This window comes from Centruroides vittatus, unplaced genomic scaffold (assembly GCF_030686945.1).
Source record: "Centruroides vittatus isolate TY-2023 unplaced genomic scaffold, ASM3068694v2 contig_19, whole genome shotgun sequence".
Lineage (NCBI taxonomy): Eukaryota > Metazoa > Arthropoda > Arachnida > Scorpiones > Buthidae > Centruroides > Centruroides vittatus.
The window spans coordinates 351147-365087 of NW_027121169.1; the positions used below are offsets into that span (position 1 = coordinate 351147).

Here is a 13941-nt window from a genome sequence, read left to right on the forward strand (position 1 = left end):
CGAATTAGAATAGGAATTTTTTAAATCTCATTAAGAACTTGATTTAATTACAGTCTAAACCTCTATGTAAAGTTTTAATATATAGATTATTTTGTATGATGGTTTAGATAGCACAGTATCTGCTTTCTTTGAAAAATAGCATGGACTCTAATCTGAAGCATATATTATTAAATGTAACTTCATCAAAAACTGGAACAATACATATAGAGTTGCAAATCACAACTAAACACAAATTTTCCAGCAAATAAACATAAAAACTTACATTCGATCTGTAAGTTTTTATGTTTATTTGCTGGAAAATTTGTGTTTAGGTGTGATTTGTGACTACATATATTATTATTTAATACTTGCTGATAAATAAATTTATATTTTTTGTTTTGGTATTTTCTACTTCTATAAAATATGACTTGAGAAAATTGTTAATGAATTCATAAAATGGTTCAAAATAATATGAAATTATTAATCAAAATATTTATTTAAAATATATTTCTAGGTTCACAATGCAACAAATAGTAATCAGAAGGAGAAATATGAAGCTGATCTCAAAAAAGAAATTAAAAAGCTACAAGTAATGAATAAATTATTATTTTATGATATTTTATTTAATAATTATAGCTAAAGGAAGTAGAATATTAATTAAAATTTTATTTTTCAGAGGTTACGAGATCAAATTAAAACGTGGGTAGCATCAAGTGACATTAAAGATAAAAGAATGCTAGTGGAAAACAGGAAACTGATAGAGACAGTTAGTTTTCTTTTCTTTTCATTTTTATTTTATATTTGTAATATCGAAATATTTACAATTCTCTCATTTAATTTATACTTTACAGTTTGGAATTGTCAAGAATAAAAATGTCAAAATTATTAAATAAACAATTTAATTTTTTTTCAGTTGAACTTAAAATATAAACAGAAACTTGTATATTATATAAAATTTTTTTTGTTGTGTTTTAGATTGCCATCAGATTTATCATAAAAAGTTTGCAAAAACTATACATTCATTGTTTATCTGTTATTGGAAAATGAAAATCATTCACACTCTTTTTGGCAGATTGATTTATTTACCTGTTTTAGGAGATTGTAAAAATATTGAGTGTGTTTAACATGTTATTAAATTGCTGTCATGTCAGTCATTAAACACACACTTAAAAAATAACTTTGTTATTTTTTATTTTAAGTCTGTGTTTAATGTAATAATCAATTGTCACTTTATCAATCAATACACTGCATAAAAGATATTTTTTTAATATCTGTTTTTCATTTGACATTGGAATGAAAACAAAAATACAGTTACTGATGGAATTGTGAAAGTATTTAATAAATAATTATTTAAATTGTATATGTTATTCAGTTGATATTTATTACGGATTTACAAGATTTGATTCATTAATTCATATTATTTAATATTTATAGTTATTTTTAGAATCATATTTTTAATTTTTTAAATAAGATTGTGCTTTTTATTGAAAATAATAATACTAATTTTTAATGATTATGAACTTTATAAACTTAAAAATATACAAGATTATTTATTACATTGTCTTTAAATAAATTTTATCTGAAACTGTCATACAACTACTGTTATGTTTTTGTGTTTCATTTCTTAAATCATAAATCTGTTTTTCCAAAATAGTATGAAACTAAAACAGAATCTAAAATTTAATCCATTTTGATTTACAGGTATCCCTCATACAACACAGTTTTTCTCTAACATGGTTTGAAAATTGAAGATATCCCTTGTATAACACGATTTCCAGTTTTGCTCTAACACGATTTTGGAAATTCTCCATATACAATTTCACAAATTTTAAGTGTAAACTTTGTTCAATATGTTTTTGAATTCAGTAAGCAAGTGTGTCATTTCAAATTTGTTCATGGATTTTAGAATACTGAAATTTTCAAATTATTTTTGCTTTTTGTCAGGTCTACTTTAATGAAAACCGATAGTGAAATTTTTTCTTTCTTGTCCTTCCTATCAGTTTTCATTAAACCTGTCTAAAGGCACAAAACAAAGTGAAAATTTTAATATTCTAATATCTGTAGGCAAATTTGAGATAAAACATATGCTTACTTGAATAAAAAAGTATTGAATAAAGGAGTTTAAACCAGGGATGTGGAGTTGGAGTTGGAGTCATAGAATTTTGGTGTTTTAGTCGGAGTCGTCAAAATATCCACTGACTCCAACTCCTTTTTACTTCCAAACTTGTTATGTATATAAAACGAAAAAGTATTGGAATCATGCCAAATTTGATTGTCTAAGTTTTTTGCAAATCTACACATTTGGAGACCTTCCGAACTGAAAAAGAATTCAATTAAAGAGGAAAAATTCTCGCACGTGTGTGTTGGCGTCTAATTTGTTTAATTTCTTTATTCTCTATTCTGAGATATTAAACAATATCTCAGAATGGGTAAAGTTTAAGAAATGAAATTTGGCACTGTAGCTTGTGTATAAAGAGGCATTAATGCTATTAAATTGTGGTTCTTAATTACAGGTCGACAGGGTGGAGACACAGAAGAGGTCATGTGTCATATCTCTAGTGCGGTCGAACTTAATGAATATTTTACTCGTTATTAGTGTTTACAATTTTTAAAAAAATAAAACATGTCTATCCTCAAAATTGAGCATTTGTCCGGGTCTATTTTGGTAACAAGTCTGCCCCTGGTTGGAGTTGGAGTCAAATGATAAGGCAGAGTCGCAGTTGGTAGATTTTTGCGTGACTTCACAGCCCTGGTTTGCACTTAAAAGTTGTGAAATTTTGTACAGAGAATTTCTCCAATTTTCCAACCATGTTAGAGTGAAACCGTGTTGTACATGGGATATGCATAATTATAAATGACATATTAAATTTGGTTTTAGGTTTATTTATTTAATTACACTGCAGAAATTGAGTGTTACACCCAGATTGAATTGAGGGAAATTCACAAAACTTGGTAAATATGTACAGGGGCATTCCCAGAAGAAATTATCACAAAATGAAATGAATTACACAATGTTTTATTGCTGTTTGGTACATGTTTCGGTAAGAAGTATGCCCTCCTTGAGCATGGATACATTCTTGGATTCTTGTAGGCATTGAATCAATAAGTGTTTGAACGTCTTGTTGGGGTATATCTCTCCTAGGGTTTCTCATTTCCCAGTCTTTTGCTTGTCCTGGGATTCTGGGATAAAAGTGAACTGTTTCCTGGGATTCCAGGAAAGAATTAATTATTTTTAAAATATACGAAATATCTTGAAATCAAATGATATAATTATTTTTCATTTTTTAAAGTAATTTAATATGTTTGCAACTTCCAAAATTATATTAATAATGCTGTGTAAGATATATATTAGAAATTATCTTTAAATTATGTAGAAATTTTCACAAATAGGAAAAATTTATTAAAGTTTGCTGGAAACTACATACAACAACAACAATAAAAATGCTTTGAATTGAGTTGAAAATGTAAAAAAATGAACTTAAAAGATAATTTTCATGATTTAAATAAAACATAATACAAAATATTATTGTAAATTTTTATAATAAGATTTTAAAAAGCAAAGATGGTCAATATTTCATCACTCAATCTGATTCTTATTTTAATAATGAAAAGTCCTGCTACCAAGAATGTTCTTTCCGATTCAATTGATATGAGTGGAATTGTGTTTAATGTTATGTGTTTTTTCCACCTGTAGCCTGGCAGATTTCTAGTTTATTTTCAAGATTGTAGTACTTGGTTTGCTCTCTAGTATTCTTGATTTGTCTGCCTCGGCTACTTTAATAGTAGCAGCAAGCTTATAGCCCAATAATTCAACAATTTGTTTGGCTTTAATAATTAGGAGAAGAATAATTTATGAAGAAAAACTTCATACTTGCAGACTTCATACTGATTTGTATCCTTGCCCAGTTTGCACAACCTGGCATTACAGCTATGCAGTTATTGAAGCTACTGGGCATGGTTAAAAATTAACACAGCATAAGCACAATTATTCTAGATATTACAGGTTCTGACAAGTAAAGAATTTTCAGAGTCCTGCCACAAATAAGCTACATATTGATTATTGATTATCTGTGATATGCCATAATAAGCAAAAATTTAAAAAACTAATAAACAAGTTTAAAATTAATAAATACAAATGTATTCTGACAGTTTATAGGTTAATTATACTTTGTATTTACAAAATTTCTACAACCTTAACATAAAATAAGGAAAAGTGAACTTTTAAGAAATTTGTGGGATTTCCTGGAATGAGAAGAATTTCTCAGGATATTTTCCATGTTAAAAAATCACTGAGGAATCCCGTTTGAGAAACCCTAATCTCTCCATGTCTGCACAACTTGTGCATTCAGTTGTTGTACAGTGTGTGCTGGATGGCTATGAGATGTAATGTCTACTCATGGTATCCCAGACATGCTCTACAGGGGATAAATCGGGTGGACTAATCCATGATTCTGACACTTTGCAAGGCCTGTCTTGTGATGGCAACAGCATGAGGATGGACATTATTCTGTTTGAAGATACCATTTTGGATGGTGTTCATGAAAGGTGACTACTGAATGATCACCCTGTCCAAATACGGGTGGGTGGTCATTTACTGTGCTTTCAACAACCACCAACTCTGTCCTACTGTCATAACTGTTTGTCCCCCAAACCATGACACCAGAAGTTGGACCTGAGTGGTGCACTGAAATCACAGTAGGGTGGGCTCTTTCTCCAACACGCCGGTGGGCATGTTGCCAACTATCACATTGGCCTAGACAGAATCAGGATTCATCACCAAACACAACTGTACACCACTTATGTGTCCAGTTACATCTAGCAGCACACTACGTTAGCTGTTGTTGATGATGAAATCTGGTTAAGGGAACACATTGCATGGGATTCTAAGATTGCAGCCCAGCATCAAATAACCGGTTTACAATTGTTCATGGGATGAATCTGGCAGTAACTACTGCTTGGATCTGTGCTGCCATCACCCATCTGTTAGCAACTGCCATTCACAGAATATGGCAGTCTTCACATGGCATTGTTCTTCCACTTGGACCTGTGCCAAGTCTGCGAGTACTGGACCCTTCCTGCATCTACCATGTGATCACTCTTTGTACTGACACTGCACTATGGCCAGTCCTTCAGGCAATTTCATGATGTGATGCTCCCATTTCTGACATGCCAATTATCCAACCACTTTCAAAGCCAGACATTTGGGTGTGTGGAGGGTTCTAACTCATCGATATGGCATATGGCTGGTCACCAACAATCTGCAGACCAAAAACAGACTGTTCCATAACACAGTTCACAACTTATAGGCTAAATACTATAGCAATTTTGCATAACAAATGTCTTCATAATTTCCTTACCACTGTATGTACTTCATTTAATTTTTGATCATTCAATACCCTATAAAAAGGGGATTCTTTTGTCTCAATTTGATATGTCTTCAACAACACTGGATGGGTGTAACACTTTCAATTTCTGCCAGTGTACTTTAAATTAAATGACATTCAACTTAATAGGAAATAGTATATTTTTAAAAAATAAATAAATAAATGAATATTAAAATAGATTAATTCTAATTAATCTCATTTTGTAAAAATACCATAAGTTATATTCTTATTGCAACATAGTAATTGGATTTATTTTTCTGATGTAAAAATTGCTTAAAGAAATTAAATACAGTGGTACCTCATATTTCAAACACTTCATTGTTCGAATGCTAAATTCAACAAAAATTGCTTCGGCATTTGAATGATGCTTCAAAGTTCAAGGTGCACATGCAGTGAAAAACACACTGAAAGTGTTAATGCAGTTTTTTGTGCACTCAAGTCTGCTCTTGCTCTCACATTATGCTTGTATGTTTTCACTGCTTTTTCTGCTTTATTTTTAATGTGTTTGGTTATATAAACTGTGTGTTATTTGTTAATTTTTAACAATTTTTTCCTGTAGTTTTTCTTTGTTTACCACTTTTGGGCATCTTGCACATTCTGTATTCTTTAGTTTAAAAATTCTCAAATGGAACTTTCTTAAATCACATTTAACATATTCAAAGTTCACAAGCATCTTTCCCTGTGTGCATTATGAATCTTTTTGTTTTTTTTCTTAATTTATTTGTATGGTGTTATATCCTTTCTGAAACTATAAAGCATATGCTTGGTATGCTTTTTATCCAAAGACATTTTACCTTGATATTATTTAAATCAAATGTGAAGTAAAAAGTTTAAAATAAGTTTCTAAACAAAGAGCAAAATCTCATATTAGCAATAATGGGTTAATTTATTATCGGCACTTAATTGTGTTATTTTTATCCAATATCACTTCCTAAGCCTTTTAAATTTCCGGTACTCCATACGACAATTAACAACTAATTAACTAACGTTTTTGATCGCCTCCGCGATCTTCGTCAGGTTTTATCGACGGTTTTGAAATAGAATGCAAAAAGAATTATTTCAAAATTCAAACGATCGAACCTCTCCCGCGTGCAATAATTGCGAATGATCTAACATGCAATTAATCTCCCTGATACCATCATAAAAATGTCTCTGTCCATCCATACAGGAATACTACACTATCCTGAGATGCTACCATTGCGGGTGCATTTCGGATACATACCGCCACGCATATGATAATACGTTGCCATCCTTGAAATTAATACATTTCCCCGATTTTGACGCCTTGTAAATCTCAAGGGTCTCCAAGGCCCTGATGCGGTCCGTGTCGAATGACGTTTTAACGAGGCTGGTTTTATCAAAATCTGCCTTTATCTCGGGGTCGGTGGCGTACATCGACAGAGCGGTGGTGTGTCTTTTTTTGGCAACGTCATATTTGTGTTCCGAGATCCTTCTTTGAACGGACCTCTTGGTAGATCCGATGTATATTAGGTCCCTTTGGGACCTGTGATCACCGAGTTGCACCGCATATTAGCCAGACATCTCCAAGATTATCCCTTAACAGTGAAGAACTCCAGAGAGTTGGTCGATGAATTGAAGCGTACACAGGTTACAGAGAACACTCACGTCACGGTATTGGATTTTCAGGCTTTATATCCATCTATCAAACTCCAACCTTGCTTTTGCGCCCTTAGGGATGTCCTACTAACCAAGTATAGCCTACCAGCACACCGCAAACACGTACTTGAGCTCGCACACCTGGTGTGCTACAATTCGCTGTTTAGGTTCGACAACGCCACGTATTTACAGAAAAGGGGGGTCCCCATGGGGAGCCCAATTTCGGGCGACCTGTGTGAGTTGGTTTTACGGCAGTTAGAGAGAGATGTCATTCACAGGTTTACACACGATATTATTTTATATCGTAGGTATGTGGATGACGTGATGGTCATATGGAAGAACAAGCCGAACGTCCATGATTTTCTGCGCAGTGTTAACGACAACCCGTATGGGCTAACGCTTAAACTAGATCAACTATCGGGCACCGATGTGCACTTTTTAGACGTCGCCATTCAACTCAAGGTAAACAGTATTGAAACGCGGGTGTATTACAAGCCCGACTACCTACCTATGTACATACCTGCTGGGTCTGAAGACCCGTATCGATATAAGATTGCGGCGTTCAGGGCGTTAGTTAGGAGGGCGTACACTCATAATTCTAAATGGGAGGACACGCTCACAGAGCTGGGACACATAGAAGACATAGCCGCTAGCCATGGATATAAACGTGGCCTCGTCCGTAGATTAGCGCGTAACTTCCGTAATACAAACACGGCACTTAGCGCTTCGGTGGCACGGGATAGCTCCAATTCGGGGCCGAACCGGCGCACGGTGGTCCAGTACAACAGAGGTATGCAGGACCTATACAAGGAAATAGCGCGGAAGAAGGGCACCAAGTTGGCGTACTCAAGAACCCAATCGATCTATTCGCTACTCAGGAACGCCAAAGACAAACCGGATTTTCTAAGAGCACCAGGGGTATATAGTGTCCCGATAAGGGATCACAGGTCCCAAAGGGACCTAATATACATCGGATCTACCAAGAGGTCCGTTCAAAGAAGGATCTCGGAACACAAATATGACGTTGCCAAAAAAAGACACACCACCGCTCTGTCGATGTACGCCACCGACCCCGAGATAAAGGCAGATTTTGATAAAACCAGCCTCGTTAAAACGTCATTCGACACGGACCGCATCAGGGCCTTGGAGACCCTTGAGATTTACAAGGCGTCAAAATCGGGGAAATGTATTAATTTCAAGGATGGCAACGTATTATCATATGCGTGGCGGTATGTATCCGAAATGCACCCGCAATGGTAGCATCTCAGGATAGTGTAGTATTCCTGTATGGATGGACAGAGACATTTTTATGATGGTATCAGGGAGATTAATTGCATGTTAGATCATTCGCAATTATTGCACGCGGGAGAGGTTCGATCGTTTGAATTTTGAAATAATTCTTTTTGCATTCTATTTCAAAACCGTCGATAAAACCTGACGAAGATCGCGGAGGCGATCGAAAACGTTAGTTAATTAGTTGTTAATTGTCGTATGGAGTACCGGAAATTTAAAAGGCTTAGGAAGTGATATTGGATATTGGAGTACCGGTATGAGGATTGTGTTATTTTTACTTTAAATTATGTGTATTTGCTGTTTTATGTTTATTGAAATGGGTATTGTTTAGGTCTGGGAATGGATTAATTCACTTTTCATTATTTCTAATGGAAAAAAATTAATTCAGAGTCTAAACATCCTCCTGGAATGAATTAAATTTGAAGTATGAAGCACTACTGTATTTGTTCTAATCAAGTGTTTTTGACAATTAATTTCCTCATCATCTTGATTATAACAGAAATTAGAATATTACATGTAACTTATTAGATGTGATAGTCTTTACACATTTGGTATAATTGCTTTTAAAATCAAAATTAATTTCAGTAAATTTTAATTTATAAAAGGTGAAAAGAAGTGAGGAACTTTCACTTCAGAGAATTCACATCTAAATTTATTTATTGGAAGTGTTTAAGCTTTTTTGTATGATTTAAAACAGAAAAATTTTGAAGAGAAATATAAATATTGTTACAAAAATTTGTTTTAAATTGAAATCAAGAATTTCAGTTATGACATTACATATATTTTCAAATATTTTAATTTTTATAATTTATATTTAAGAATTGTTTATTTAATATGTGTTTGTTTTTAAATCATAGATTACAATTACTTAATTATAGAAAGAATGTATGATATTCTGTGAATTCTGATATATATTTATAATATTTCAGAAAAAGAAAAATTGTTTAAACATAACACTTATTTTTCTTTTTCTGAATGTCAGATATAATAGAAAGTGAATTTTATTGCTGAATAATTGTAAATTAAACATTCAAAAATTTAATTTTTAATATAATCATAAAAATCAGATTTATGGAGTAGTTGAAAAAATGCTCAACATTATTTTAGATTTCAAGATTGTGTTTTGGAATTTAATTGATGTTTTAAATTTTAAAGCAAATGGAAAGGTTTAAAGTTGTTGAAAGGGAAACAAAAACCAAAGCATACTCCAAAGAAGGTTTGGGAGCTGCACAAAAACTTGATCCTGCTCAGAGAGAAAAAGACGAAATTACAAACTGGTTAGCAGTAAGTATGAAATTTTGTTTTATGATTTTTTAAAATTATATTAATAGTATTAGATTTTTTAAAGTGAAGTTTGTCTTTAACATTAAACCTCCTTATAATAATTATTTTTGAGCAAATTAGAACATACAGTGGAACCTCGCTTAACGAACGTAATTTGTTTCAGAGTTGTACTTGTAATGCGAAACACTCATTCAGTGCAACAATTTTTCCCATAGAAATTAATGTAAAATATGATAATGTGTTCCACACTGAAAAAATACTTAAATGTTTTATGTTTATAATGTTTATTCAAAGAAATTTGTACAATAAACATTGTTAAGGAGTGTGAATTATCATCATCATCTTTTCTTCTAGTGCAAAATGAACCAACCTAGAATGAGAATTCAATTTGCTGAAGACAAAAAAATCACAGCTAATATGTTTGATAAACACTCCAAACTATATGCAAAATTGTTTGGTTATGTAAAGTGTATAATTAAATAATAGAAATTAATTAATTTGACTAGAGGTAGGCAGTTATGCTTCCATTTTGTATTAAATTTAATAATTATAAATAGTTAATTTTTAATTCAGACATTTCTAAAATTTAATACGAGATGGCAGCATAACTGCCTACCTCCAGTCAAATTAATTAATTTCTATTATTTAATTATAGCCTTTACATAGCCTAAGAATTTGGCATATAGTTTGGGGTGTTTATTATATAATAGGCTTTGGTTGTTGATGTTTATACAAGTTGGGAAAAATGTGATCACAAGTGACACTAAGATGCTAGCAGAACGAGTGCTAAACACAGACTGATGGAGCATGTGCACAATTTGGGACTTCCCCTCTCCTCATCACTCATTATGTGAAACATCGCTCGTTAAGCAAGGCAAATTTTTACAATTTGTTTTGTTTTGCAATAAAATAATTTGTTTATTATTTGTATATCATTGTCAGTTAGGTTCCCTTTATTTTGATTTGGATTATCATTTTGGTTTCATTGTTTTATTAATATTTTTTATTTGTTAATTATATTATATGTTTAAAAGACATGTCTCATATTCAAAAAATATAGGGCATGTCTTTCGTATGTAATTAATAATATATTTTTTCATTTATGCATTATTAAAACTATAAATTAGTTGTTATTTATTTATTTGTATTTTTAGGTTTTTCATATTTTAATAATTGGTATTTTCTTTAGTCATCTATAGAATCTCTCAATATTCAAATGGATCAGTTTGAAAGTGAAATTGAATCTTTAATGGTTGGCTTAAAGAAGAAGAAAAATGATAAGGAGGTAAATTTTACAAAGAAAATAAGTCTTATAATGTGTAAAAATATATTTTCATATTTACACATTGAAATTTATGTAAAATTTATTTTATAATAAAAGTACTTTGTTATAAAAGAAACAACTATATTTTATGTGAAAATATTTATATATTTTTTTAATAAATTTTTTTTAACATTCTGTACATATCACACCCTGGCAAGAAAAGTGACACAACTCAAAACATGGCAATTTTGATATTATGTCATTGAAAAATATGTATGAAGTGCCCCAACATTCACAACAAGCATCACATCTTTATCTCACAAAATAAAAAAGTTATTAGAAAAGCAAGAAAAGTGTTATAACTCAAAGACCTCATATATATTTAACCGATAGTATCTCAAATTCGACAAGAGAAGAGTTACAGATCCATAATTACCATACTATAATAGAATTTACTGCCATAAATACTTACCTGAAATTTAAAAGCAGCTTATACTATAAATTTTATAGTATTCTTTAAGTAGATTTTTCTCAAATATTGCATTTTTGAGTTGTGTCACCTTTCTTGCTGGGGTGCAATATATAGAATGTTAGTTTTAAGAAGTCAGATTGTATTTCAATGAAAATTTGTTTCAAAAAGTTTATTTCATAATCTCATATTTCAGTTTGTTAATGTGAATATATTATTCATTAAAGTTATATATGCATATCAAATTAGCCATTATAGTTTTTATAAACTAATACATTTTATACATCATTTGATTACTAAAATTGTAATGTTTCTAAATTTTAATACTTAAAATTTAGTATTAATAACAATTAATGAAGTTTGTTTTATATATTTAAAAGTAAAAGTTACAGAGCTAAAATGTAACATAAAAGTTACTTTTACACTTGCTTGTCCATAGACATTCACACCCAAAGTAATATACAAAAGTTTGAGTGACCTATTTGTTTTTTATTGTGTAGTCATTATTTTTGGAACTAGGTTTACTGGAAGTAGTAAAACTGTCATATAGTTACATGAAATACATCTAGCAGTAGTATAATTTTGGATAAAAATTGGCAGAATTATTTAACAAGTCTCTCACTTCCAGTAGACATAGTTATAAATTATTCTAAATTAATAGAAAGGAAACATGTTGAAATTTTAGATAAATAAGTTATTACACTGTAAATTAACATGTATTAATGCAAATGGCTAAATGATTTTAACATAATATATAAGTTTTCATGTTAAATTTTCTAGGGCATTTCAATATTTTCAGCATATAATCTAGCAATAGTAATTAAAAAATATATATATATGCCATTTCTATAATTTACTATAATTTATATTAAATAGAAGCAGGAGAGGATAGAAGAATTAAAAGCTTGGTTAGAAAAACATCGGTACCATATAAAACAGCTAGAAACATTGATGCGAATGCTTGATAATAGTACTGTAGAAGTCGATCAAATTAAGAAAATAAAAGATGATGTTGAGTATTACATTGAATCATCGCAGGAACCCGATTTTGAAGAAAATGAATTTATCTATGATGATTTAGCTTTGGAAGCTATGCAGGAATATTTAGCGAAAAGTAAGTGTTAAAATGATTTCTGAAGTAGATCTTGATTTTAAAAAATAGAGGTTAATGTTACCTATGGTAGTGAACATGGCGGCACTTCTGGTCGCCATCTTGTTTGCATATGTGCATGCAAACAAGATGGCGACTGGAATAAATATCTACGAATTACAGTAGAGCATCATTTATCTGAATCAATTGGGTACTGGGGTTGTTTGGATAACTTATTTTTCAGATAATCGATAATGTATGAAAAAATATATTAACTTATCCCATGTTGAAATTTTTCTCTGTTCCGTGTCGCTGAGAGTTGAATTTTTGTCGATGTTAAGCCTAACGTAAATTTTTTAAAATAATAATTGTGTCTATTGTATCATTAAAAATTATTTCTTTATTTTGTACAAACAAAATAAATATATTGAAAAATATAAAAACAAAAAAAATTATATTTTGGAAGTTAATCTAGTATCAAAAACATTCTATTCAGCACGACACAGTCCGACTGGAACGCTTTCGGTTAACTGACATTTTGGTTGATCAGCTTTCGGATAAACGATGCTCTGCTGTATTTATATAAAATATATGTTTTTAGGTAATTTGGCAAAAAGTTACTAAATGTTAAAAAGTACTAAAAATCTAATTACTTACTTTATTACTGAGCTTTTTCCCTTTTCTGATGTTTCCCTTCTACTGAACTTGAGTCTTTAGTTCATGAGGAGCTTCTTTTTTTTCCTTTTGTTTTAACAATCTTTTCTGTTTTGTTACCTTTATCTTTTTTTTTTTTTCTTCTTTCTTACTAATATTACGTGCTGGAGCAGCCGGAATAGTATCAGGTTCTTTCTAATTAGGTATTTTTTCGGAACCAGGACATATCATGGTTAAATGTTTAATAAATGTATGAAATCTCTCTCCTGGATTTTTTTAAAGGCCATTTGTGAAACTTTTTGTACATAAATGCATACATATATGTATCCGATAAATCTTCAGTATAATGCTTTGGCAGATTCTTTTTATTTTTTAAGTACCCCCACAATCTTTCGATATTTTGCGTATGAACACCTGTAATCGGATTGACAAAATTTTCTGAGTAATTTACTGTTTTGTGTGTGATTTCTATCCTTTCTAAGTCATCTATGTGGTTATATCCTTTTCATTTGTCTGTCAATACTGCCGGAATTTACATATTTTGATATAATCCAATTAAGAGTTATTTCAGATCTATCATTAACCTGGCATATAGAACAAGTTTTGTCCTCTCTGCATATACCTCCAACAACCCATTTTGTACTTTTCATTTTGTATCCTTTATCATATTTACGTTTACATATTACAGTTTTGTCTATTTCCACTATTTTGTTAGGTCCTCCTATTTTAAATGATGTCAGATGATGTAAAGAAACTAACATTACGAAATATATGTGGTTAGACCAATCTATTGCTGCTTTTTTTTGAAATACCTGATACTATTGCTGAATTACTTGTTGTACACTCTAAACCAAGATAGTGCCATATGAATGTCAAAATACTTGTCCAGGAAATATTGCCGCATTTA

At 31.0% G+C, this 13941-nt stretch overlaps 1 protein-coding gene across 4 annotated transcripts in view; it reads left to right on the forward strand.

Moving 5' to 3' along the window:
- The window catches only part of Not3 (CCR4-associated factor Not3), a 160226-nt gene that overhangs the window by 81737 nt on the left and 64548 nt on the right, over positions 1-13941 (forward strand). For all 4 annotated transcript variants that reach the window (XM_067264488.1, XM_067264491.1, XM_067264489.1 and 1 more), the window contains 5 exons: positions 494-568; positions 656-745; positions 9429-9557; positions 10747-10842; positions 12167-12404. In XM_067264488.1, the coding sequence (XP_067120589.1) occupies positions 494-568; positions 656-745; positions 9429-9557; positions 10747-10842; positions 12167-12404 (628 nt within the window). The remainder of the gene's footprint in view (positions 1-493; positions 569-655; positions 746-9428; positions 9558-10746; positions 10843-12166; positions 12405-13941) is intronic.